This window comes from Mobula birostris, chromosome 14, assembly GCF_030028105.1.
Source record: "Mobula birostris isolate sMobBir1 chromosome 14, sMobBir1.hap1, whole genome shotgun sequence".
Lineage (NCBI taxonomy): Eukaryota > Metazoa > Chordata > Chondrichthyes > Myliobatiformes > Myliobatidae > Mobula > Mobula birostris.
This window is the reverse complement of record NC_092383.1, coordinates 18,055,795-18,083,030: the sequence shown is the minus strand read 5'-3', so window position 1 is coordinate 18,083,030 and position 27,236 is coordinate 18,055,795. Positions and strand designations below refer to the sequence as shown.

Genomic DNA, 27,236 nt, shown 5'->3' with positions numbered 1-27,236 from the left:
CCTCATCCTACCACAGGTCCTCCCCAGCTTGCGTAAACCCCACTAATGTACAGCCCTTGCATGTGAACAAGCATTTGGGAGGCTCACGTCGTGGATTTGGTGGCAGCTGCAGGCATCTTCTGCTGAGTGGGAGCTTGGTTTGTTGCTGCATTTCTGACTTGCAAACTACTTGGGTTACAAACAGTTCATCAAAATGGAACACAGCCCTAACCTGTGGATGGCCTGTCCACTCTCGGCATGGCCCGAATTGACCTGCAGTTATCTTTATTTATATTTGCACTTCATGTCCAGCTCACCTGCCATTGACTAAGGCATCCGTTAGTCTTGTGAGACCATGGATCTGCGCCTGGAAAGTCTTCACTCTCCAGGGCGCAGGCCTGGGCAAGGTTGTATGGAAGACCAGCAGTTGCCCATGCTGCAAGTCTCCCCTCTCCACGACACCAATGTTGTCCAAGGGAAGGGCATTAGGACCCATACAGCTTAGCACCAGTGTCATCGCAGAGCAATGTGTGATTAAGTGCCTTGCTCAAGGACACAACACGTTGCCTCGGCTGGGGCTCGAACTCACGACCTTCAGGTCGTTAGTCTAATGCCTTAACCACTTGGCCATGTGCCATTGACTATCCTTCTCTCTACATACTAGCCAGGATCCCCCTTTACTGTGGAACATCTAAGGCTATGGAAAACATTAAAAATGGCCAAACCTCTGATACTCTGCAATGTACAGTCCACTGTTCAATTCACCACATCGCAGCACATACTTCCCACCCCTGGCCAAGATCAGGTTCTTCCTCCCAACCCTACCTGAGACCAGGTGCCTTCCCCTGACCCCTGCTTGATATCAGGTATCCTCCTCAACACTCTTAACTGACACCACGCTTCTTCTCTTGTCCTTACCTGAGATCAGATGCCTTCCTCCCAGCCCTACCTGAGATGGAGTGCTTTCCATTAACTGTGGACAGGAGACTAGCTCTTGCATACAGATCAGAAAAGCGGAGTACTGGTTAAAGGGTGAGGGATCAGGACATGTTGATATTAACTAGGTGTGCTACACATGAGTTGCTGAATACTTACAGGCAGGTGCAGCAAGAGAATAAGGCAGATTGTGTGTTAGCCTTTATTATGAGAAGGTAAGGCTGCAAACCACAATAAGTGGCAGAGAAAGCTCAAAAGACTGGATGACATACTCCTGCTCGTATTTTATGACATAATGATGCACAGATCACAGAACATTAAAGCTCAGGACTTTGGCCCACACTGTCGTGTCAAACCAATTAAACAAGTACTTAAATGCCTAACTAAATTGTCCCTTCTGCATGTCCCTCCATTCTCTGCAAATTCATGTGCCTACACTATCCAAGAGCCTCTTAAATGCCTCTGTCATATTTGCCTCCACTATCACTCCTGGCAGCACAATTCAGGCACCCACAACTCTCTGTATATAAAAAAAACTTGTTCCGGACATCTTTGAACTTTTCCCATCTTACATTAAATGCATGCCCTGTACTTACAGACATTTCAACTCTGGTAAAAGCATACCAGCTACCTAACATACTTAAGCTTCTATCAGTTCTTCCCTCAGCCTCCACCACTCCAGACACTTCCTCCCACCCTTACTTAAGACTTACTCTTTTCAGGTCCTTTCTCCTACCTTACCCAAGACCAGATGCCTTGGTCATAATCTGACTCCAACACTAACTCTTTACTTCAAAATGCCACTAGCCCTTTCCATACCTTCTTTTTGTGCTTCAAGTAAAACTCACCCAAGATGGTATGTGCCTCACTTCCTGTCATCATCAATTTGGCCACCCCAAAATCACCAAGCTTCACTTCGCCTTCTTTGGTGAGGAAAAGGTTGGCCGTCTTTAGATCTCGGTGTAACACATTGTGTTCGTGTAGGTAACAGGTTGCGGCCACCATTTGGTGGAAGAGGTTCAGGATTTCCAGTTCTTCCAACTCTCGATCCTGCAATGAAAGCACTGATATTTTGGAGAACAGGATGACACTGCTTGTGCCAGCATTCTTTCTGTTGTAACATGAACAAAGCTACTGGACAGACACTGAAGCTAGTGGATATGAAAGTGTTTTATTCAACAAAAACGAGCAGCAGGCCTCATATTAAGACACTCCTGGAGAAAGAGGCCTCCCGATCCAATATTACACGACACTTTTATATGCAAAAGATCAAAGGTAAGAGCAGGACAATTCTATAGTTACAAAGTATCTACAATGCTTCCTTTGAATTACATATAGTTTTCACACACCTCTTTCGCATCCACACTCCAAATACCCAAAGGAATGTTCATCAGTGTGGTCTGGTTTGCAATTAACTCCAGTCCACAGTTCCAGGAAAACTAATATTCAGGTCTACATTTTAAATTAAATCTATAATCCATGTTCATGTGTGAAGATTGGTTGCTGGTGAAGTTAATATTTGCTATACACCCTCACTCCAGAATATACTCTAACACTTTCCAAGACTGAAGAAACTTACGGTGAAAGTAAACGTCTTAGACACAAGAGATTCTGAGATGCAGGAAGTCTTGAACAACACACACCAACTGCTGGAGGAACTGTGCAGGTCAGGCAGCATCTACGGAGGGTAATAAACAGTCGACATTTTGGGCCAAGACTCTTTATCCGTTTTGTGTGCGTTACTTGAGAAAGTGTCAGTCAGTTTATCAAGTGGTAGGAAAGAGGTTATTTACACAGAGCTTCAACCAGTCTCCTGAGAATGGGAAACAGGTGGACACATTCTGACTGTCCCCTTGGCAGTATGGAAATTAAATGTGAGTGACTCCTCTGAAGAATATCTCCATTAAGTTTGCAAATGTTACTCCACCACCCCCTCCCCCACCATTTTCTGGTCACCTGTCACTTTATGTTCCTGTCTCACCCTCTCAGTTTCACCTCTTGCACCTTGTTCCTTTGCACTTTTCGAATGCGACCTAACATAAACTGAAGGAACAGCACCTATTTATGTGTTTATTTGTTTGCTTGTTTATTTATTGAGATGCAGCATGAAACAGGCCCTTCGAGCCGTGCTGCCTAGCAACAGCGGACTTAATCCTTGCCTAATTATGGGATAATTTACAATGACCAATTAACCTACCAACTGGTACATCTTTGGATTGTGGGAGGAAACCAGAGCACGCAGAGGAAACCCACGTGGTCATGGGGAGAATGTACAAATTCCTTACAGACAGTAGTGAGAATTTAACCTTGGTTGCTGGTACTGTAAAGCGTTGTGCTAACCACCATGCTTCCATGGCGCCCAACTACGCTACCATGCCATGCATTCTACTGAGCATATTGTAATTTTCCAGTGCCTCAGTTCAACAATTTCAGACGGTGATGTCATTTTTTCTCTAGATTCATTATTTGTTTCTTTATTTGTCCCCACAACACAATCATTGTTGCACAATTATCCCTCTCCCTTTCTTAAAGACCTTCCCATTTGTTCACTCCTATCCTCTCTCTCTTTTCCAGCATCTTACAATCTGTTCCTCTTCAATTTTTCCCAGGTTGAGGAAATGCCAGGCATCCAAAGTAATGTCTGAATCATACTACCTTCAGCCAGTGTTTCCATAGAGAAACACCAGATGACTGGTGGGTGAGTTAACTCACCTCTGTGCTCTGTACTATTGCAAGGCAGAGGTTATAAATGCCCCAAGTCTTATCTTTCTACTAAGCATGTTATAGCTTTCCAGAGCCCGAGTTCTGCCACTGGACACTCACTGCACTCTGTATAGAGGACAGATACTCAGAGCAAAAGGGCAGATGCACTTGTGAGTGGGATAGTGGCCTTGAGTGAAAAGGGAACTGTAGGTTCAGGACCTCCCCAGATTAGGTACAGCCAATATATATGAGCTTCTGGGAGATCAGCATTATGGATTTCCCAGATACTGCAGGGCTGCAGGCTTCTTCTGCTCTGTGGGAATTTTGTCCATGTGTACATTTCCATCTGGCAAACTCCATAGGTTACAAACATTTCACAGGAATGGAAGCTGCTGTAACCTGGGGACAAGATGTATATGTTCAACTTTTCCTTTATGTCACTTAATTTTTTAAAATTTAATTTCTAGGACCTCAAAGGCTTTCAGAATCAGATTTATTATCACTGGCATCTGACGTGAAATTTGTTAACTTAGCAGCAGCAGTTCAATGCAATACACAATCTAGTAGAGAGAAAATAATAATAATAAATAAAATATAACATAATCATAATAAATAAACAAGTAAATCAATTACATATATAGAATAGATTTTTTTAAATGTGCAACAACAGAAATATTGTATATTTTTTTAAAAAGTGAGGTAGTGTCCAAAGCTTCAATGTCCATTGAGGAATCAGATGGCAGGGGGAAGAAGCTGTTCCTGAATCGCTGAGTGTGTTCCTTCAGGCTTCTGTACCTCCTACCTGATGGTAACAGCGAGAAAAGGGCATGCTCTGGGTGCTGGAGGCCCTTAATAATGGACACTGCCTTTCTGAGATACTGCTCCCTAAAGATGTCCTGGGTACTTTGTAGGCTAGTGCCCAAGATGGAACTGACTAGATTTACAACCTTCTGCAGCTTCTTTTGGTCCTGTGTAGTAGCCCCTCCATATCAAACAGTGATGCAGCCTGTCAGAATGCTCTCCATGGTACAACTATAAAAGTTTTTGAGTGTACTTGTTGACATGCCAAATCTCTTCAAACTCTTAATAAAGTATAGCCGCTGTCTTGCCTTCTTTATAACTACATTGATGTGATGGGACCAGGTTAGATCTTCAGAGATCTTTTTTTTTTATGAAGACACGTAGTCCCCTTTTATTGTCATTTAGTAATGCATGCATTAAGAAATGATACATTATTTCCTCCAGTGTGATATCACAAAACACAGGACAAACCAAGTCTGAAAAAACTGACAAAACCACATAATTATACAGAAAGTTACAACAATGCACAATACCATAACTTGATGAAGAAAGTCCATGAGCACAGTAAAATTCAAAGTTTCTCAAATGTCCCACATCTCACGCAGTCGGGGGAGGGAAGAAAAACTCTCCCTGTCATGCTGACCACAATCTGACTCTGAGTCATCCGAAAACTTCAGCTCTGATCAGCTCTCCGACACCGAGTACTGAGCGCCATCTCTGTCCGAGTGATTCGACCTCTTTCTCAGTCGCCAAAAGCAGGCAAGGCCAGGGATTTTGAGGCCTACTCTCCGAGAGATTCCGGACCACACAGTAATGACAGCAGCGGACGGGCGTTTCAGAAATTTCTCCAGATGTTCCTCTGTGAGTTCACGTCCCTTCTCCATCAAATCAGAATTGTCCATGGCCCCTATTTAACAGATGCAACATCATTTTTCACCAGAGAGCTGCACACACACGGCACGCTGCCATCTTCTCCTCTCATCTTGACACCTAGGAACTTGAAACTGCTCACTCTCTCCACTTCTGATCCCTCTATGAGGATTGGAATGTGTTCCTTCCTCTTACCCTTCCTGAAGTCCACAATCAGCTCTTTCATCTTACTAACCTTGAGTGCCAGGTTGTTGCTGCAGCTAATTGGCATATCTCACTCCTGCATGCCCTCTCGTCACCACCTGAGATTCTACCAACAATGGTTGTATCGTCAGCAAATTTATAGATGATATTTCAGCTATGCCTAGCCACACAGTCAAGTGTATACAGAGAGTAGAGCAATGGGCTAAGCACACACCCCTGAGGTGCACCAGTGTTGATCGTCAGCGAGGAGGATATGTTATCACCAATCCGCACAGTCTGTGGTCTTCCAGTTAGGAAGTCGAGGATCCATTTGCAGAGGGAGGTACAGAAGCCCAGGTTCTGCAACTTCTCAATCAGGATTGTGGGAACGATGGTATTAAATGTGAAGCTATAGTCAATGAACAGCATCCTGACGTAGGTGTTTGTGTTGTCTAGGTGGTCTAAAGCCACGTGGAGAGCCATTGAGATTGCGTCTGCTTTGACTTATTGTGGTGATAGTCAAATTACAATGGGTCCAGGTCCTTGCTGAGGCAGGAGCTTAGTCTAGTCGTAACCAACCTCTCAAAGCATTTCATCACTGTCGATGTGATGCCCACGTTATTCTTCTTAGGCACTGGTATAATTGTAAAAGCATTATTTTTAAATGATTGTATTTTTTGCGTTATTTAAATCCGCGTGGACAGTATGTCATAGATTTATAGAACACTACAGCATAGAAACGGGCCCTTCAGGCTATCTAGTCCATGCCAAACTGTTATTCCGCCTAGTCCCATTGATCTGTACCATAGCTGTCCATAACCCTCCCAACCATGTACAAATCCAAACTCCTCTTATACATTGCAGTTGAACACGCATTCTCCAATTCTGTCGGCAGCTCCTTCCACCTTCTGAGTGAAGAAGTTTCCCCTCAGGTTCCCCTTAAATATTTTACCATTCACCCTTAACCTATGACCTCTAGTTCTAGTCTCACCCAACCTCAGTGGAAAAGGTCTGCTTGCATTTACCTGTCAATACTCCTCATAATTTTGTGTACCTCTGTCAAATTTCCTCTCATTCTCCTACACTTCAGGGAATAAAGTCTTAACTTGTTTAACCTTTCCCTATAAACACAGGTCCTGAATTCCCGGTAGCATCCTTGTAAATTTTCTCTGTTGTTTTTCAATCTTTCCAGTAGGTAAGTGACCAGAATTACACACAATACTCCAAATTTGGCCTTACCAACCTACACAACTTAATAACGCCCCAACTCCTGTACTCTGATTTATGAAGGCCGATGTGCTCAAAATGTTATACGAGTAGAGATTAAGCAGACTGAGACCGTGCTCTCTTGAATTTAGAGGTGAGGTGATTTAGTTGAAACATAGAACAATTTTAAATGGCATGATTCACTGCTGAGGTTTACCCTGACTGGAGAGTCAGGGAACAGAGGTCAAGACTCAAACCATGAAGCAAGCTGAATGGCTCACTCTTGTACCTCTCTTACACTTCCTTAGAAATGCAGTGGATTCAGGTTAAAGGGGACGCTTTGGGACCAGTACATTTTGGCCCAATTAAGCAGCTACCCCAATTAGCTGAAATTTCACAGAAATAGTTAAAAAGGTATTTTAACTGAGTAACAATTATTAATTTAAATGAAATACAGAACAAATTAGAACACTGTCAATACCACTACAGTACGATAAAATAGTGTATTAGTTCCTAATTGTTGTCAATGCTGCTGCATTCTTTTGATTGTCAGTAAATGAACAAAATCAGTGTAGCGGTGTAGATAATGACTGCCTTCATACAATACTATCAATGATTGCATCCTGAAAATCTTCATTTTCATTGTAACATTCAAGATGATTATCAATACTTTCAAGTTTTTCATAGTTTCTAACTTCTTTGTGGTGAAATCGTTTCATTTTCACTCCTGTTATCAAACATCTCCAAGCCTGAATGCTTGAAACTGCAGAGAGCAAAACAGTTCTGAATCTTTTTACTGCTTATTTCTTGCCAACTATCAGTGACAAAAATTACTGTTTGTCAAACACAAGCACATGCAACTGATGCTATTTAAAAAGTGTTCGCTCTAAGCACAGTGTGGTGTCTAATCGCCACACAAGTGCAAGCATATGATGCTCGTTAGAAACTGTTTGGAAACAGCCTCCTGCCCCAATTAAGCGGCATAGTATCCCAAGTAAACAAAAGAAATCCCAGCTCTTTTCTCAATTAGTTTTTGTTATTTAAGAGCTGTCCCAAATATGAGGCTGCCTCAATTAACCAATGGCCCACTTAACCGGAATCCACTGTATCTCTAATCATCAGAGATGTTTAAACATTCACAGCAAGGGGCAATAGAAAGGTTATCTAGGAAATCCAGCGCCTGGACTCTCCTTGCTATTTGATTCCCTTTGTAACAAATGCTTGGTTAGCTTTTCAAGACTGAAGTTTCAAAATTCAAGATTGTTTAATATCATTTCCAGTACACAAGTGTAAAAGAGAATGAGATAATTGTTACTCTGGATCCAATGCAGCATAAAAAAACACTGTAAGATAAAAAACACAATAATAAAAGACACAAATATAAGTATGTAAGATAGCTTACGTACATAGAATCATTGTATATCCATAAAGTGACATTAGGCACAGGAGTTTCTGTACATAAGGTGACAAATGGGAAATGATAAACAAGTGGTGGGGGAGGGGGGACCGCGGACTGGTGGGTTAGTGGGTGGAGATGTTGATCGGCTTAACTACTTGGTGAAAGTCCGCCAGAGAAAGCAGGATCTCCCAGTGGCCACACATTTTAATTCCACGTCCTATTCCCATTCTGATATGTCTATCCACGGCCTCCTCTACTGTAAAGATGAAGCCACACTCAGGTTGGAGGTACAAAACCTTATATTCCATTTGGGTAGCTTCCAACCTGATGGCATGAACACTGACTTCTCAAACTTCCACTAATGCCCCACCTTCTCCTCGTACCCAATCCGTTATTTATTTATTTATATACACACTTTCTGTTTCTCTCTCTCTCCTTTTTCTCCCTCTGTCCCTCTCACTATACCCCTTGCCCATCCTCTGGGCTTCCCCCCTCCACCTTTTCTTTCTCCCTAGGCCTCCTCTCATATCCCTTTTGCCAATCAACTGTCCAGCTCTTGGCTCCATCCCTCCCCCTCCTGTCTTCTCCTATCATTTCGGATCTCCCCCTCTCCCTCCCACTTTCAAATCTCTTACTAGCTCTTCTTTCAGTTAGTCCTGACAAAGGGTCTCGGCCCGAAATGTCAACTGTACCTCTTCCTAGAGATGCTGCCTGGCCTGCTGCGTTCACCAGCAACTTTTATGTGTGTTGCTTGAAATTCCAGCATCTGCAGATTTCCTCGTGTTTGTGTTAGTGAAAGTAATGGTTTGTTACTTTCCTCAGTTCAGTAATGATTACTGAATCCTCAATGGTTTTAGCAAATCATTCACCCAGGATACTCAGTTCCTCTGCAATCTCTCACCATTTAGATATGTTTCCTTATCAGAATCAGAATCTGGATTAGTATCACTGGCATATGTGGCGAAATTTGTTGTTCTGTGGCAGCAGTACATTGCAATACATAATAATAATAAAAAGTATAAATTACATTAAGAAATATATGCAAATTAAATAAGTATTGCAAAAACAGTGCAAAAAAAATAGTGAGGTAATGTTCATGGGTTCATTCTCCATTCAGAAATCTGATGGCGGAGAGGAAAAGGCTGTCATGAAATGTTGAGTGTGTGTCTTCAGGCTCCTTTACTTCCTCTTTGATGGTAGCAATGCAAAGAGGGCATGTCCTCGATGATGGGGTACTTAATTATGAATGGTGCCATTTTGAGGCATTGCCTTTTGAAGGTGTCTTTGATACTGGGGAAGCTAGTGCCCATGATGGAGCTGGCTGAGTTTACAACTTTCTGCAGCTTTTTACGATCCTATGAATAGCCCCTTCATACCTGATGGTGATGCAACCAGTTAGAATGTTGTCCACTGTACATCTGTAGAAATTTGCAAGAGTCTTTGATGACATGCAGTACCAAATCTCCTCAAACTCCTAATGAAATATAGCCACTGTCATGCCTTCTTCATAATTGCATCAATATGTTGGCCCCAAGATAGATCTTCAGAGATGTTGACACCCAACAACTTGAAACTGCTCACCCTTTCCACGACTGATCCCTCAATGAGGACGTGTGTGTGTCTGCTCGACTTCCTCTTCCTGAAATCCACTTTCAATTCCCTAGTTTTACTGAGGTTGAGTGCAAGGTTGTTGTTGTGACACCACTCAACCAGCTGATCTATCTCACTCTTGTATACCTCCTTGTCACTGGCTGAAATTCTGGCAAGAATAGTTGTGTCATCGGCAAAATTATAGATGGAGCTTGAGCTGAGTCTAACCACATAATCGTGGGTGTAGAGAGAATAGAGCAGTGGGCTAAGCATGCTTCCTTGAGGTCTGTCTGCCAGTGTTGATTGATTGTCAGCGAGGAAGAGATGTTACTTCCGATCCACACTAACTGTGGTGTCCTGGTGTGGAAGTCAAGGGTCAGTGGCAGAGAGAAATACCGATGTCCATGTTTTGGAGCTTGTTGAGTAGAACTGAGGTACGATTGTGTTGAACGCTGAGCTGTAGTCAATAAACAGCAGTCTGATGTAGGTATTGCTATTGTCTAAGTGAGCTAAGGCCGAGTGGAGAGCCAGTGAGATTCCACCCGCTGTAGATCTATTGAGGCGATAGGCAAATTGCAGTGAGTCCACGTCCTTGCTTAGGCAGGAGTCGATTCCGAACATGACCAACCTCTGAAAGCACTTCATCACAGTAGATGTGATGAAGGCACATCCTTCTGCTAAAACGTTTAATTCCACGTTCCTACATTATATTCTATATCCCATTTCCCAGATGTAGAACATGGAACATAGAAGAACACCACAGGAACAGGCCATTCCACCAACAATGTTGTGCCAAACCAGCCAAAAAGAAATCAAAAACACGCGAACACCAATCCCTCCAACCTACATCATGTTTATATCCCTCCATCTTCCTTACCTCCATGTGCCTATCCAAATGTCTCTTAAAAGCCTTGACCCATAAACCTATCCCTTTATCCTCTTCACAATTTACTGTACTTCCTTATTATCCTTGTGTTATCAGCATATTTAGCAGGAATTCCAATCAGCAAACATGTAAGTGGACCCAGAGCTGCCAAAGCAAGTGCAGGCATGGGACGAGTTTTTCTCTTGACTGTTGCTGGCTATCTGATTTGCTGAGTATTTCCTACATTATTTTAATTGAATAATCAAAGCTTGCTCTGCACCTCAACTATGGATGAAACTTAGAAATTAATTGAACAGGAATGGTGACTGGATAACGAGTTTGGATTCTCAAAAGGTGTCCACATAAAACTCCATTTGAAATGGTTGGCTGGATTAGAAACAGAGGCTGTTAGGAAATTGAGTTGGTGCAAAGAAGATCCAGATTGCTTGACTCCACATCCACTACAATTTTTACTATAGTTTACCATAAAATGTAAGAGCAGAATTAGGCCATTAAGCCCATCAAGTCTTCTATGTCACTCTATCATATCTTATTTATTATCCCGCTCAACCCTATTTATCTGCCGTCTACCCATAACCTTTGACACCCTTACTAATCAAGAATCTATCAACCTCCACTTTAAGTAAACCCAATGACTTGGCCTCCAAAGCTATAAGTGGCAATGAATTCCACAGATTCACAACTCTCTGGCTAAAAAAATTCCTCCTCATCTCTGTTCTAAAGTGGTGTCCTTGAATTAGACCGTAAGACATAGGAGCAGAATTAGGCCATTCAGTCCATCAAGTCTGCTCCACCATTCCATCATGGCTGATCCTGGAGCCCACTCAACCCCATACACCTGCCTTCTCGCCATATCCTTTGATGTCCTGACCGATCAGGAAACTATCAACGGCTGCCTTAAGTTTACCCATGGACTTGGCCTCCACCGCAGTCTGTGGCAGAGCAAAACTATGGATAATGCTCCAAGTCCTTTGAAATAAATGCCAACATTGCATTTGCCTTCTTTACCACAGACTCAACCTGTAAATTAACCTTCTGGGAGCCTTGCACAGAGGTCCCTCTGCACCCCTGATGTTTGAATCTTCTCCCCATTTAGATAATAGTCCGCATTATTGTTCCTTTTACCAAAATGCATTATCGTACATTTCCCAACATCTGCCACTATTTTGCCTATTCTTCCAATTTGTCTAAGTCCTGCTGCAATCACATTCCTTCCTCAGCACTTCCTACCTCTCCACCTATCTTCATATCATCCGCATACTTTGCCACAAAGCCATCAATTCCATTATCCAAATCACTGACAAACAATGTGAAAAAACAGAAAGGCCCCCTTTATTCCCACTCACTGCCTCCTGTCTATCAGCCATTCCTCTATCCATGCCAGTATCTTTCTTGTAACAGCATAGGATTTTATCTCCTTAAGCAGCCTCATGTGTGGCACCTTATCAAATGCCTTCTGAAAATCCAAGTAAATGACATCTATTGGCTTTCCTTTGTCCACCCTGCTTGTTTCTTCCTTGAAGAACTCTAAAAGATTTCAGGCAAGATTTCCCTTTACAGAAACCATGATGACTTTGACTTATTTTATCATTAGTCTCCAAGTACCCTGGAACCTCATCATTAATAATAGATTCCAAAACTTTCCCAACCAGAGGTTAGGCTAACTACCCTATGATATGGGCATTCTGAGCCTTCAAATCAAAGAAGAAAAATCTTGGAGTTGCAGTTATGTGAAAGGTGTGAGATATATATTTGTCTGCTTTATTTGAATCTGCCTTAATAACGTTGATATAACCTTATATAGTTACAGCAAGCACTGGGAACATACAGTCAATTCCAGATGCTTATTATATAAATGCATAAGGCAAACAATTCATGTAAATGGTTGTTTAGGTCAGTTACTCTGCCCCTCAGGATCAGTTATTTTGGCTCATCCTTCAATGTGATATTCGTTAAGAGATCAGAATTAAAGCTTGTTCTCACTTAGGGAAAACAGTTTTAAACTAGTTCTACTTAGAAATCTTTCCCATGGCAAGTACCTGCTGTGCCAAATACTGTGCTAATGTTCCTCCCTCTGCATATTCCATCTCAATCATCAGTACACCATCCTCTTCAAAGCTGTCATAGTAATTGATGATATTGGGGTGGTCCAGCATGGAAAGTACCTTCACCTATAACAGAACAAAAGACAAAACTAGCTATATGTTCACACTCACCTCACACTGACTATCAATTCTGCATTGTTCACACTAATCCACGCTAAAGGGCTGGGGGAGTACACACTCATTCACACTGACCAGAGTATCAGAGCTTCTCAAACTCACTTACACTGACCATACAGTTGAAGGTTGATATATACTTATTTAGTTATCATGACAAGGCTTGAGGCCATTCAGCCCATACTAGCTTCTAGCAGAGTAATCCAATCAAGACCATTCATCATCATTATGTGCCATGTCGTATTAACATCGACGATCGTGGTGCTATCTGTGACCTTGATTGTTCTTGCCAAATTTTTTGACGAAAGAAAATGCTTTCTTCTGGGCAGTCTTTACAAGAAGGGTGACCCCAGCCATTATCAATACTCTTCAGGGACTGTCTGCCTGGTGACAGTGGTCACATATCCAGGACTTGTGATGTGCACGAACTGCTCATACAACCATCCACCATCTGCTCCCATGGCTTCATGTGACCCAGAATGATTGGGGGGGGGGTGCCTAGCAGGTGTTACACCTTGCCCAAGGGTGACCTGCAGGCTAGCAGAGGGAAGGAGCATCTAGAACACCTCCTTTGGTAGAGACGTATCTCCATCCTGAAAATTAAGACTATTACCATAGCTTATTCACTCATATATGCTCCTCTTCTCTTTTTTTAAAAATTATTCTGTCACACATCTACATTAGGGACCATTCACAGCAATCAATTAGCCCATTAGTTCACATTCCTTTAGGATGTGGCAAGAAACTGGAGCATCTAGAGGAAGAACATGTAGCCTCAGGGAGATGCAAACTCCACCCAGACATCACTTGAGATCAGGGTCAAAGCTGTGTCATTGGTGCCGAGAGACGGCCATGCTAACCATTGTTCATCCAACCCAATCATGCAACATGAACCACTGCACCTTGACACAGTATATCACATTGTTACCAACTCTGCAGACACAATAAACTCCTGTAAATAATTCAGAGTTACACACAAACCTCATTCAACGCTCTCTGCCTTTCAATGTGGTTCAGTTCATGCATATTGATCTCTTTGAGAATGACCAGTGAGTCATCGTCCTTCTTCCGATACAGAACTGCTGTCCCATAGGCTCCTAGCAGAGGAACAAGGACTTTCATCAAATAATCTCTCTGGCATGGGAAACTTAACCTTCACACTATTTCTGGAATTCTTGTGAAACATTTCAGTGTTTCCAGAGTGATCATAAGACAGAGATCAGATACTCACCTGCACTACCATGATGAATCAATTACCACATAGATGGCGAGCATTTATTCCCTCAGCACCAAAGTGACATTCCTCACGGTTGTGATGGCAGTTGGACTATCTTGACCATAAGAATGTAAGAAATAAGAGCACGAGTTGGCCAACTGGCCCACTGAGCCTGCTCCACCACTCATTAAGATCATATCTGATCTGACTGTGGATCTACCTAGCTACCTGCCTTTTCCCCGTAACCCTTAATTCCCCACCCATGAAACAATCTATCTAATTATATCTTAAACATATCTAATGAGGTAGCCTCAACTGCTTCCTTGGACAGAGAATTTCACAGATTCATGGCTCTTGAGGAAGAATAGTTTCTCTCACCTCTCTACTCCCTGAATCTTGAGTTTATAACTTCTAGTTCTAGTATCAATTTCAGCAGAAGGTACAAGGGTGGACCAAGTTGCTAATACATGATGTATGGAGCACACTCCAATTTTAACTGAGACCGCCAACAGTGGAAATTCTATTGCAGACAGGACAGGCCTTGTGCACACTGTTCACTAACTCCACAGTTGCAAGGCTGGTCAACGATGCCACCATGTACGGTGCAGGTTCTCAGGGCCTGACAGGGAAAGGTGGCATGAGGTAGAGTGGCAAATAAGTAGACTGGAGGGAGACAGGGTTGTAGCACTGACGGACTAAAGTAGCATCGGAGTTTGACAGAATGGGGGTGAGAGTTTTATCCAAATTCAGGTACGCAAACACGAGGAATTCTGCAGATGCTGGAAATTCAAGCAACACACATCAAAGTTGCTGGTGAACGCAGCAGGCCAGGCAGCATCTCTAGGAAGAGGTACAGTCAACGTTTCGGGCAGAGACCCTTTGTCAGGACTAACTGAAGGAAGAGCTAGTAAGAGATTTGAAAGTGGGAGGGAGAGGGGAGATCCAAAATGATAGGAGAAGACAGGAGGGGGAGGGATGGAGCCAAGAGCTGGACAGGTGATTGGCAAAAGGGATATGAGAGGATCATGGGACAGGAGGCCCAGGGAGAAGGAAAAGGGGGAGGGGGGAAAAACCCAGAGGGTGGGCAAGGGGTATAGTCAGAGGGACAGAGGGAGAAAAAGGAGAGAGAGAAAGAATGTGTGTATATATACGGAATACAAGGTGTTGTTCCTCCAACCTGAGTGTGGCTTCATCTTTACAGTAGAGGAGGCCGTGGATAGACATGTCAGAATGGGAATGGGACGTGGAATTAAAATGTGTGGCCACTGGGAGATCCTGCTTTCTCTGGCGGACAGAGTGTAGGTGTTCAGCAAGACGATCTCCTGGCACTTATCCTTGTAAGTGGAACAAGTGCTACACATGCCCTTACACTTCCTCCCTTACCACCATTCAGGGCCCCAGACAGTCCTTCCAGGTGAGGCGACACTTCACCTGTGAGTTGGCTGGGGTGATATACTGCGTCCGGTGCTCCTGATGCGGCCTTCTATATATTGGCGAGACCCGATGCAGACTGGGAGACCGTTTTGCTGAACATCTACGCTCTGTCCGCCAGAGAAAGCAGGATCTCCCAGTGGCCACAAATTTTAATTCCACATCCCATTTCCATTCAGACATGTCTATCCACGGCCTCCTCTACTGTAAAGACGAAGCCACACTCAGGTTGGAGGAACAACACCTTATATTCTGTCTGGGTAGCCTCCAACCTGATGGCATGAACATTGACTTCTCTAACTTCCGCTAATGCCCCACCTCCCCCTGGTACCCCATCCATTATTTATTCATATACACACATTCTTTTTCTCTCTCTCTCCTTTTTCTCCCTCTGCCCCTCTGACTATACCCCTTGCCCATCCTCTGGGCTTGTTTCCTTGCCCCCTCCCCCTTTTCCTTCTCCCTGGGCCTCCTGTCCCATGATCCTCTCATATCCCTTTTGCCAATCACCTGTCCAGCTCATGGCTCCATCCCTCCCCCTCCTCCTATCATTTTGGATATCCCCCTCCCACTCCCACTTTCAAATCTCTTACTATCTCTTCCTTCAGTTGGTCCTGACAAAGGGTCTCGGCCTGAAACTTCGACTGTGCCTCTTCCTAGAGATGCTGCCTGGCCTGGTGCGTTCACCAGCAACTTTGATGTGTTGTCCAAATTCAGGTGTTGGCTTGGTTGAGATGGGTGTGGGTTGGTCAGACAAGATTGCATAGCAAGGAGGGGTTGGGAGGGGGTAGTCGGACAAATCATCTGAGACCTTAAAGACAGGGATGATGCTTGTGGAAATGGCCATCGCAGGACATTTTTAAAAGAGAACATATCTACAAGCTTTTATAAGATATAAACGTTTGTAGAAAGATGATCGAAAGGATGAAGAGAAAATTTACAATGACGTTGCCAGGACTTGAGGACCTGAGTTATAGGGAAAGGTTGAATAGTTTGTTGTTCCTTTTCGCGCCTTGTGGCGCATTGGGTTGCATTTTCTTTGCCGTTTCCTTAGCATTCATCTGCTTTTTTACAAGGTCGAGTTGCTAGCTCAATGCTCAACCCAGCACAGATGGAAAGTGAGCAAGGGGCTGAGCGGATTTGAACCTGGGACCACTCACCTTGAAGTCTGGTGCTGATGCCACTACACCACCAGCTGGCTAAGAAAGGTTAGTGGTTTAAGAGAATGAGAGGAGATTTTATAGAGGTATTCAAAATTATGAGGGATTTAGATAGGGTAAATTCATGTAGGCTGTTTCCACGGAGGTTAGGTGAGACTAGAACTAGAGGTTAAAAGTGACTGGTGAACATTTTAAGGGGAATATAAGGGGGATCTTCTTCACTTAGAGGGTGGTGAAAGTGTGGGCTGAGCTGTTAGAGTGATTTTTGGGTTTAGGTCATTTACATTTAGCAAATGGCTTTGGCTACCAGTCTTCTGTTCCTTAAAAATGCATTGTGGATTTAACTTGGAACAATGCATTCCTAGAAGATGTGAATCCCAGTCCACAGACCTGCTGGCGTCTGTGGGATGGATGCGAATCAGAAGGTGTGAAGTTTGTATGTAGCTTCAAAAGAAAGCATTGCCTATACTTTGTAAATATGGATTGTCCTTTGTGTTTAGCAAATAAATACCGAGTCCCACGTTGGGCCAGGAGACCTTTCCACTGAAAGTGTCTCCACATGATGCCTGCTGTACCTTGTTTTGTCAAATAAAGAAGCTGCTTTGCATCTACCAGTAACTCTCTCCAGTGATTTCATTCATGCAACAACATGAGCTTCCAGTGGAAGTGGTGGATGTGGGTTCGATTTCAACACTTTTTAGAAATTTGGGTAAATACATGAATTGGAAGGGTATGGAGGGCTATGGTCTGAGTGCAGGTCAGTGGGGCAAGACAGCATAATAGTTCAGCATGAACTAGATAGGCTGAAGGGATACTTCTGTACTGTAGTATTCTATGATGTTGACTTTACTCAGTTAATAAATGCCTTACACTCTATAGCAGTAAATTAGGTAAGCATGGACAATTTTAACTGCTGTGGACGCATACCCCACCTTTTCAAATATAAGGTCAGATCTGCGTCACCACATTCTGTGCCAACCATGACCTTGACTAAGCAAACATTGAAACAGGTGCTACATGCTGTGTAATATCACAGTGACAGCCCATCAGCCTCACTGAGTGTGTATGAACATATAAATTAAGTGCCAGAGTCGGCTACTCAGTCCCTCAGACCTCCTCTGCCACTCAATAAGGGTCAGCGTGAATCAATGCTGACTTTGCTGGATTAATAATTCACCATGGCAGATGGGCAATTTAATAGCTGATTTGACCATGACTTCAGTCCTGCAGACCTGAAAACCAAAGGCAACCTTATCAACCATCTATCAATCTTTCTCTTAAAAGTATACAAAGCTCTTTCTTCCACCACCCAAAGACTCACCACCCCTGAGAGAAAAGGTTTTATCTCAACTCTGTCTTAAAGAGTGAGCTTTTACTTTTAAAATAAGGACAGTATGTAACAACATACAGTTCCATTGACCCATGTTCAATCTGCCACTGTATGTAAGGAGTTTGTATGTTTTCTCAGTGACCACACGGATTAACTCCGGGTGACACACATCAAAGTTGCTGGTGAATGCAGCAGGCCAAGCAGCATCTGTAGGAAGAGGTGCAGTCGACGTTTCAGGCCGAGACCCTTCGTCAGGACTAACTGAAGGAAGAGTGAGTAAGGCATTTGAAAGTTGGAGGGGGAGGGGGAGATCCAAAATGATAGGAGAAGACAGGAGGGGAAGGGATAGAGCCAAGAGCTGGACAGGTGATAGGCAAAAGGGGATACGAGAGGATCATGGGACAGGAGGTCCGGGAAGAAAGACAAGGAGGTGGGGGGGCGGGAACCCAGAGGATGGGCAAGAGGTATATTCAGAGGGACAGAGGGAGAAAAAGGAGAGTGAGAGAAAGAATGTGTGCATAAAAATAAGTAACAGATGGGGTACGAGGGGGAGTTGGGGCCTAGCGGAAGTTAGAGAAGTCGATGTTCATGCCATCAGGTTGGAGGCTACCCAGACGGAATATAAGGTGTTGTTCCTCCAACCTGAGTGTGGCTTCATCTTTACAGTAGAGGAGGCCGTGGATAGACATGTCAGAATGGGAATGGGATGTGGAATTAAAATGTGTGGCCACTGGGAGATCCTGCTTTCTCTGGTGGACAGAGCGTAGATGTTCAGCAAAGCGGTCTCCCAGTCTGCGTCGGGTCTCGCCAATATATAAGAGGCCACATCGGGAGTACCGGACGCAGTATATCACCCCAGTCGACTCACAGGTGAAGTGTTGCCTCACCTGGAAGGACTGTTTGGGGCCCTGAATGGTGGTAAGGGAGGAAGTGTAAGGGCATGTGTAGCACTTGTTCCGCTAACACGGATAAGTGCCAGGAGGGAGATCAGTGGGGAGGGATGGGGGTGCTCCAGTTTCCTCCCACAGTCCAAAGATGTACTGATTTGGATTAGTAAATTGTGGGTATACTATGTTGGCGCCAGAAGCATGGCAAACCTTACAGGCTGTCCTCAGCACATCCTCGGACTGTGTTGGTCATTGATGCAAATGGCGCATTTTACTGTATGTTTCGATGCAAATGTAACAAATAAGGTAAATCTTCGTATTTTCTTTATTGGCCTTTTTTTCTAGTCTCCCATACAAGAAAACATTTTATCCACATCTTCCTTGTAAAAAAAAACACTCCAGCTCTTCTATGCTTTATTGGAGTCCTCTCTCACATATCTAACATCCAACGGTTAACAGCCTAGCCTAATCACCCTATCCTCATAACACAACCAGCCTATGTTAACAGACATCCCACCCTGCAAAAACTCATTTCAGGGAGGTAGCACCATCAATTTGCGGGAGACTTCCGGGAGAGGTGGGATGTCTGCAATAGAGTAGTTCCTGAGCAGCTAGCCAACTGTTTAAATAACGCTGGCTATGCTAATGAATGAATGACACCTGTTAAACTCACCTCAACATGTCTTTTACAGTGTTAACCCACCATGGGCAATAGAAAAGTCAGCGTTGCAAATAGCGCAGTGAGCAACATTGTCCTTATTTTTGACCCCTATTAGGCAGGGGTTCACTTTAGGGTAGTCTGGGGGGATGTATATTTCATATTTTCTTTTTTTTGGAACACTCTCCCATGGCTCTCTCTCTCTGTCGCTCGCTCTCAAAAAAATGATATCCGGGACATTGTATATAATTTGCGGGCATCAGGGAGCCACTATTAATATGTGGGAGACTCCCAGAACTTGCGGGAGACTCCCGGAACTTCCAGGAGAGGTGGGATGTCTGCTTTAAGCTACTTTCTATATATTATCATCCTTCATTCAATACAGAGACCTAAACCATATGGTCTCACTAATATGGCCTTCCCGCCTTTGTTTTCAATTCTCTTAGCAAAAAAATGTCATTCAAAGGAAGAATCTGACCCAGGTGTGGTCTATGTGTTAAGTAATCAGTGTTTTGACCATATTCAGTTGCGTTATGATGTTGTTCACCATCAAACTTATAGCTAAACGGAAGCTGAAATCTCCGATTTATAATAATACTAATTAATATGTCATATATACTGAAAATAATCTCTTTGGCAGGTTGGAATACTGGATGACATTCATGCTTCCAACTCTAGGGTTCCCGTTGTCATGTTATCTTGTGCACCAAGCTCACCTTTTCCCACTACATGTATCTTTTCAAACTCTGCCAGTGTCTGGGGATGTGGGCATTTCAGCTTATCACTTTCACAGTAGAGATCCAGGATGTGCTTCTTTATACTTTCTGGCATCGGGCTTGGACCTGCCACCAGCTTGTTATCCATGCCAACAGAGACACCTGAAAAAGAAAACCGTGGTTCAGGTTTTCTTCTGATCACCATGCAAGAAGTTAGTAGAGTCTACAGAGAGCTTGGTTTGGATGTACATCAACGCTTATATTGCTGGCTTACTCATTCACCATGGCAAATGGAGTATTAATTTTAATCAATTTAATAAAATTTGAATAAAAAGCTGGTATCAGTTAAAGATGACAATAAAACGAATGGATTAACCATAAAAATACACCTCCTTCACTACTATCGAAAGCAATTGCACTTCTTGGTCTGGCTATGTGTGACTCCAGGCCTACTGTGGTTGACTCGTAACTGCTCTCCAAAAGCGCCTAGCAGCTTATCCTATTTTAAGAGGCAAGAGGGATGGCCAATGAATACTGGGCCTTGTCAGTGATATTCATGAACCTGTGGGATTTTCAATCACAGCAGGCCCTGGAGGACAAATCATGTTCAAGGCCGAGATGGGTATGGGTATATTTTATAATGTTCATGGGATCAGGGGAAGTAGGAACAAGGCTGGACTAGGATGAAGTTAGTGAAGTGGATGATCCGCTGTGGTCACATATAACGAAGTTACAGTAGACTCCAATTACTTGGGCCATCAGTTAATCGGGATAGCCGTTTGTTTGGGACAGCTCTTAAAGAACAAAAACTAAACAAGGAAATATCTGGGATTTCCTTTGTTTATTTTACTTTGGAAACATTGCTGCTTAATTTTGACAGGAGACTTGTCCCTAACTAGCATCAGTCACATGCACTTGTGTGGTCATTAGACACTGCACCATGCTTAGAGTGAATACCTCTTAAATACCGTCAGTTGCGTGTGTTTGTGTTCAAAATACAGTGATTTATGGAACTGATAGTTGGCGAGAAATAAGCAGAAAGACAATTCAGATCTGTTTTGATCATTGTGGTTTCAAGCATTCTGGCTTGAAGATGTGAGAAATGACTGGGAGTGAAAATCAAATGATTTCACTATTTCAGTAAGTTAGGAACTACAAAGAATGTGAAGGTATCTAAATTAATTTAAATATTACTATGCAATGAAGATTTGAAGGATACAACAGTTTCTAACTAGCATCAGTCACGTGCACTACACAGTGCTTAGAGGGAACAGTTTTTAAACAGAAACAACAGGAATTCTGCAGATGCTGGAAATTCAAGCAACACACATCAAAGTTGCTGGTGAACGCAGCAGGCCAGGCAGCATCTGTAGGAAGAGGTGCGGTCCACATTTCAGGCCGAGACCCTTCGTCAGGACTAACTGAAGGAAGAGTGAGTAAGGGATTTGAAAGTTGGAGGGGGAGGGGGAGATCCAAAATGATAGGAGAAGACAGGAGGGGGAGGGATAGAGCCAAGAGCTGGACAGGTGATAGGCAAAAGGGGATACGAGAGGATCATGGGACAGGAGGCCCGGGAAGAAAGACAAGGGGCGGGGGGACCCAGAGAATGGGCAAGAAGTATATTCAGAGGGACAGAGGGAGAAAAAGGAGAGTGAGAGAAAGAATGTGTGCATAAAAATGAGTAACAGATGGGATACGAGGGGGAGGTGGGGCCTTAGCGGAAGTTAGAGAAGTCGATGTTCATGCCATCAGGTTGGAGGCTACCCAGACGGAATATAAGGTGTTGTTCCTCCAACCTGAGTGTGGCTTCATCTTTACAGTAGAGGAGGCCGTGGTTGGACATGTCAGAATGGGAATGGGATGTGGAATTAAAACGTGTGGCCACTGGGAGATCCTGCTTTCTCTGGCGGACAGAGCGTAGATGTTCAGCAAAGCGGTCTCCCAGTCTGCATCGGGTCTCGCCAATATATAAAAGGCCACATCGGGAGCACCGGACGCAGTATATCACCCCAGTCGACTCACAGGTGAAGTGTTGCCTCACCCGGAAGGACTGTTTGGGGCCCTGAATGGTGGTAAGAGAGGAAATGTAAGGGCATGTGTAGCACTTGTTCCGCTTACACGGATAAGTGCCAGGAGGGAGATCAGTGGGGAGGGATGGGGGGGACGAATGGACAAGAGAGTTGTGTAGGGAGCGATCCCTGCGGAATGCAGAGAGAGGGGGGGAGGGAAAGATGTGCTTAGTGGTGGGATCCCATTGGAGGTGGCGGAAGTTACGGAGAATAATATGTTGGACCCGGAGGCTGGTGGGGTGGTAGGTGAGGACCAGGGGAACCCTGTTCCTAGTGGGGTGGCGAGAGGATGGAGTGAGAGCAGATGTACGTGAAATGGGGGAGATGCGTTTAAGAGCAGAGTTGATAGTGGAGGAAGGGAAGCCCCTTTCTTTAAAAAAGGAAGACATCTCCCTCGTCCTAGAATGAAAAGCCTCATCCTGAGAGCAGATGCGGCGGAGGCTGAGGAATTGCGAGAAGGGGATGGCGTTTTTGCAAGAGACAGGGTGAGAAGAGGAATAGTCCAGATAGCTATGAGAGTCAGTAGGCTTATAGTAGACATCAGTGGATAAGCTGTCTCCAGAGACAGAGACAGAAAGATCTAGAAAGGAGAGTTTTTAAACAGTGTCACTTGCATGTGTTTGGGTTATGTTACTGATGCCAAATTAAAAAGGTGATTTTTGACACTACTTCATGTAGGAAGCCAATGAAGTCAGTCCATTATCTGTACTCAGTGTCTGTATTGACTTTGTTCATTTACAGTCGATCAAAAGAACACAGCAGCATAAACTGTTTGAATTACTCTGTCGATTACTATTATGAACTAATACACATTTATAGTACTATAGTAACATTGGTAGTATTCCAGTTTGTTCTGTATTTCATTAAATACATAATTTGTTACTCAGTTAAACAGAAGTTTCTCTTTTTAAACTATTTCCTTGAAACTTTGGCTAATTGGGGCAGCCGCTTAATTGAACCAAAATGTACTGGTCCCCATGTGTCACAATTAACCAGAATCCATTGTATTGCCGTGTCCATATGTATCATATCTATACTCTATGACCCCAAGATTTTCTTTCCTCTCTTGTCCAATTTGAGAACAGACATCAGTAGTTTCCTTCCCCAATCATGTCCACAGTTCATTCTGCAGGGTAAGAATAGTACCTGTGCAAAATCCCCTTTGTAGAGGCTTTGGGGGAAAGAATGGAAGTGTTTATTGAAGAACAGAGTTATACTTTTTACTCATATCTATTTTGTTTAACTGGATTAACCAAGCAAATGATGGCTCCAAACCTCCAGTTACACCAGTGCAGACTTAGCAACATGACGACAATATTGAAATTCCCTTGAACCTATAATTAAGGTACAGTGCAGTATTAGCATAACAGCAGTAATTAGTTAATGACTTTGCATCCTACTGATTAGTACACTTAACAGGCCCTGACCTCGGAGCATTACTGCTATAAGCTTAATTATAAATAAATTATTTTCAAAACATTAACTCAAGCTGTATCTAAATTTCTTTAATGGACACTAGCTATAATTTAAATTGGGATGGAATACCAATTTGCATTATTCCTCCTGAAGTTTCTGTGCCTTAGACTGGAAAAATACACTTTACTTAACATTGTTCCTAACAAGACATTATCAAGGGACATTGGGATTTGTGTAAATTAGCCTCAGAATCTAGCATTCTGCTCAAACAAATATCGTTTAAGCATATTTTATGCAAATTCATCTGGAACAAGAACATGATTTATTAACACAAGACAATTCAAAGACCCGTGAAGAGGTCACAGCAGTTCCACTAAGCAAAACAAGCACCTGTCTTTTTTCCCTCTCAAGAATAACAGTGTCCAGTTCAATTTGATTGCTAAAAGAAAACAAACAGTAAACTGAAGGTTGTTAGAATTTAACAAAAATCAATATGTGTAACCAGCAAGCGGTTTCTTACTCTCAACTATGCAAGAGCGCACAAACAGCCCGACCTAGACAAGTTCTGCTTTAATACTATGAAAAGTTCAGTGTTTCTGAAAAGACGTTAATCTGGTACACCATGTAATAATTCCTAACAGCCACATTTTTAAGTTCAGCTTAAAGTAAATTTATTAACAAAGTACATATATGTCACCAAACACTACCCTGAGATTCATTTTCTTGTGGGTTTTCACAGTAAATATAAATAAGCACACTGAATCAACGAAAAACTGCACACAACAGAGACAAACAACCAATGTGCAAAAGACAACAAACTGTGCAAATACAAAAAGAAAAACAATAATAATAATAAAGCAATAAATACAGAGAACACGAGCTGTAGAGTCGTTAAAAATGAATCCATAGATTGCAGAATCAGTTCAGTGTTGGGATGATTGTTCTATCCCCTCTGATTCAAGAGCCTGATGGTTGAGGGGAAATATCTGTTCCTGAACCTGGTAGTGTGGGACTTGAGACTCCTGTACCTTTTTCCTGATGAGAGTAGCAAGAAAAGAGCACAGCCTGGATGGTAGGGGTCCTTGATGATGGATGCTGCTTTCCTGCGATAGCACTCCTTGCAAATGTGCTCAGAGGTAGGTAGGGCTTTACCTATGATGGACTAGGCTGTATTCACTACTTCTTGCAGTTTTTTTCCCCGTTCCTGGGTATTGGGGTTCCCATACCAGGCCATTATGTGACCAGTCATTCTACTCTCCCATGCTCATCTCAAGAAGTTTGTCAAAGTTTTAGAAGGCATGCTGAACCTGCGCAAACTTCTAAGAAAGTAGAGGTGCTGCCATGCCTTCTTTGTAATGACCCTTACATGCTGGACCCAGGACAGATCCTACGATCTGGTGAAGGGGAGGCAGTGTCCAAGTTGCAAGGTCACTGGCCTCCTAGAATGACAGCAGAGTAAAACCTTTCAGCTTACCATTAATAATCAATAGTTGGTGCCCTGAGTCTCTATTTCATTTCCTCCTCTTCTGAAGATGATATCCATTAACTTTCAACACCCTGACCTTCACCCTCACCTCACCAAATTGCTCTTAAAAACTACCAGTCTGTTCTAGACACATCCAGTCTCTGGGGTCAGAAGCCTTTTGTTAAAATGGATAGGGACATTCTGGTAGCTCAAGACAGAGAAAAACCTGGGAGAGGTATTAACAGGACTGGATGAACAGAACTTTGCTTTTAAAAGTCCGCTACTTTTCTGGATAGGCTGCTTTATGTTGGAAAGCAATCAGCTCATAATCAGGTAGTTTCGGAAACTGGCATTTCCACTAGTAAGTTCTGTTGCCCTGCACCGTACTTGGATTTTACATTACACCAGGGACAAACTGTTGAATGTCAACAATCTTCCAGGTCCAATTCTGCATGGTGGCAATGAAGGATGAAAGTGCCTATCCAATCATTCCTTGTAGAAGATCTCTAAACTTGGAGCTACCCCTACAATCTCCCATGACAAGGCAAGGTCCAATGGTCAAACCCACGATTAGCGAGTCCTGGGGTCGAGGTCCGAAGGTCAATCCCCTGATTGGCGAGCCGTGGGGTTGACACTCAAAGGTTAAACCCATGACCAGCGAGTCCTGGGGTCAAGCCCTGATGGTTAAACGCATGATCAGTGAGTCCCGGGGTCAACCTTGAAGGTCAAACCTGTCTGTGATCAGCCAGCCCTGGGGTTGAGACCGGATGGTCAAACCAGTCCTGGGGTTGAGCTTGAAGGTTAAATCCCCGATCGGTGAGTCCTGGGGTCAAAGCCTACGGTCAAACCATTGATCTGTGAGTACTGGGGTGGATATCCAGAGGTTGGCAAGGCCCAGAGGGCAAAACTGAAGGTTGAAGTCCAGAGTTCGGTGACTCTGGAGGTAGAAAGCCTGAAGGTCAAAGATCAAAGTCTGCGAGTCCGGAGATAGAGGCTTGAAGGTTGGGTCTGTGAGTCTGGGCCAAGGACTGGAGGTTGGAGTTCTGATGACCAAATTCTGAGAGTGCAGGCACAAGCATTGGAGACCCGGAGGCAGCCTGTCCAGAGGGTGTATGGGTTTGGACGTGTAGGAAAGGTACTTGTTTTGCTGTTGTTGTCTTGTTTTGTTCTGGAGTTATTGTTGTTGCTGCTAAACATTGACGATATTCTATGTCAGCACTGGAACATGTACCAACACTGGTTGGCTGCCCCTGCACATTCTTAGGTCGTGTTGGTTATTAACGCAAACAGCACATTTCACTGTACGTTTTGATATACATGTGATAACTAAATCTGGATCTGAATCCACCCGAGTTGACATATACCCAAAACATCCAAATCCCAAGGAAGCTACTGAACTATCTGTCAAGGTAACCGTAAAGCCTAATTATAATCTCACTTGATGTTCACATGTTTGAACTTTCCAGGTGGAGTAACTGAATCAACAGAAAGGAACGTCCGGCATATTTCTTCCAGTTGCTGAAATCCTGAAATCAATAAATGCCAATGTTCAGCACACAACACAGATCAAATGGTCTTGATGATTTCTGCTTTCAACTGCTAAACCATTAAAAAAACCTTCTAAGTTTACATCCTCTCAATCAATAAAGTTTTTGCTTTCAATCGATCCATTTCCCTACCGCAGCCTACTGACACTGATTCAAGAAGCACGCTCCAAATCTCTCATTTAATCAGAAGCAATTGAAGAGGACTCCAGTAACATGATGGGATCCAAAGCTTGAAGTAACACCCTAAATGAATTCAGCACGTGCTCTGGGAATGCACCTCTGAGCAGTTGCAAGAGTAGTCGTTAGCTCTGTCAATATCTTATTTCCAGAAACATTTTGGATTAGAATGGATTTTGGTTTGAGTGTGAATGTGAACTTGGAGAAAGTCTGTTGAATGCAAAGAGCATTTGTAAGCTCTCCCATTCTACCTTCTTATCCATCATTTATCAACTTAGAACTATATTGATAAATGATAGAACAAACTGGGTCACTAATATATCATATCAGAACATTTTTCTTATGGTGGGCTACTCGTAACAGATTTCTCGTACCTGTTGCTAACCCACGAG

At 43.3% G+C, this 27,236-nt stretch overlaps 1 protein-coding gene across 14 annotated transcripts in view; it reads right to left on the bottom strand.

Moving 5' to 3' along the window:
* Nucleotides 1-27,236, bottom strand: part of LOC140209741 (serine/threonine-protein kinase Nek9-like) — a 193,122-nt gene that overhangs the window by 153,869 nt on the left and 12,017 nt on the right. For 10 of the 14 annotated variants that reach the window (XM_072278143.1, XM_072278145.1, XM_072278148.1 and 7 more), the window contains exons 3-7: nucleotides 20,171-20,332; nucleotides 13,754-13,869; nucleotides 12,593-12,724; nucleotides 2,495-2,593; nucleotides 1,764-1,965 (exon numbers count right to left, since the gene is read on the bottom strand). In XM_072278143.1, coding sequence (XP_072134244.1) covers nucleotides 1,764-1,965; nucleotides 2,495-2,593; nucleotides 12,593-12,724; nucleotides 13,754-13,869; nucleotides 20,171-20,332 — 711 coding nt within the window. Of the gene's footprint in view, nucleotides 1-1,763; nucleotides 1,966-2,494; nucleotides 2,594-8,084; nucleotides 8,100-12,592; nucleotides 12,725-13,753; nucleotides 13,870-20,170; nucleotides 20,333-27,236 lie in introns of those variants that run through there. The other 4 variants (XM_072278150.1, XM_072278151.1, XM_072278156.1 and 1 more) reach the window with 4 other exon arrangements.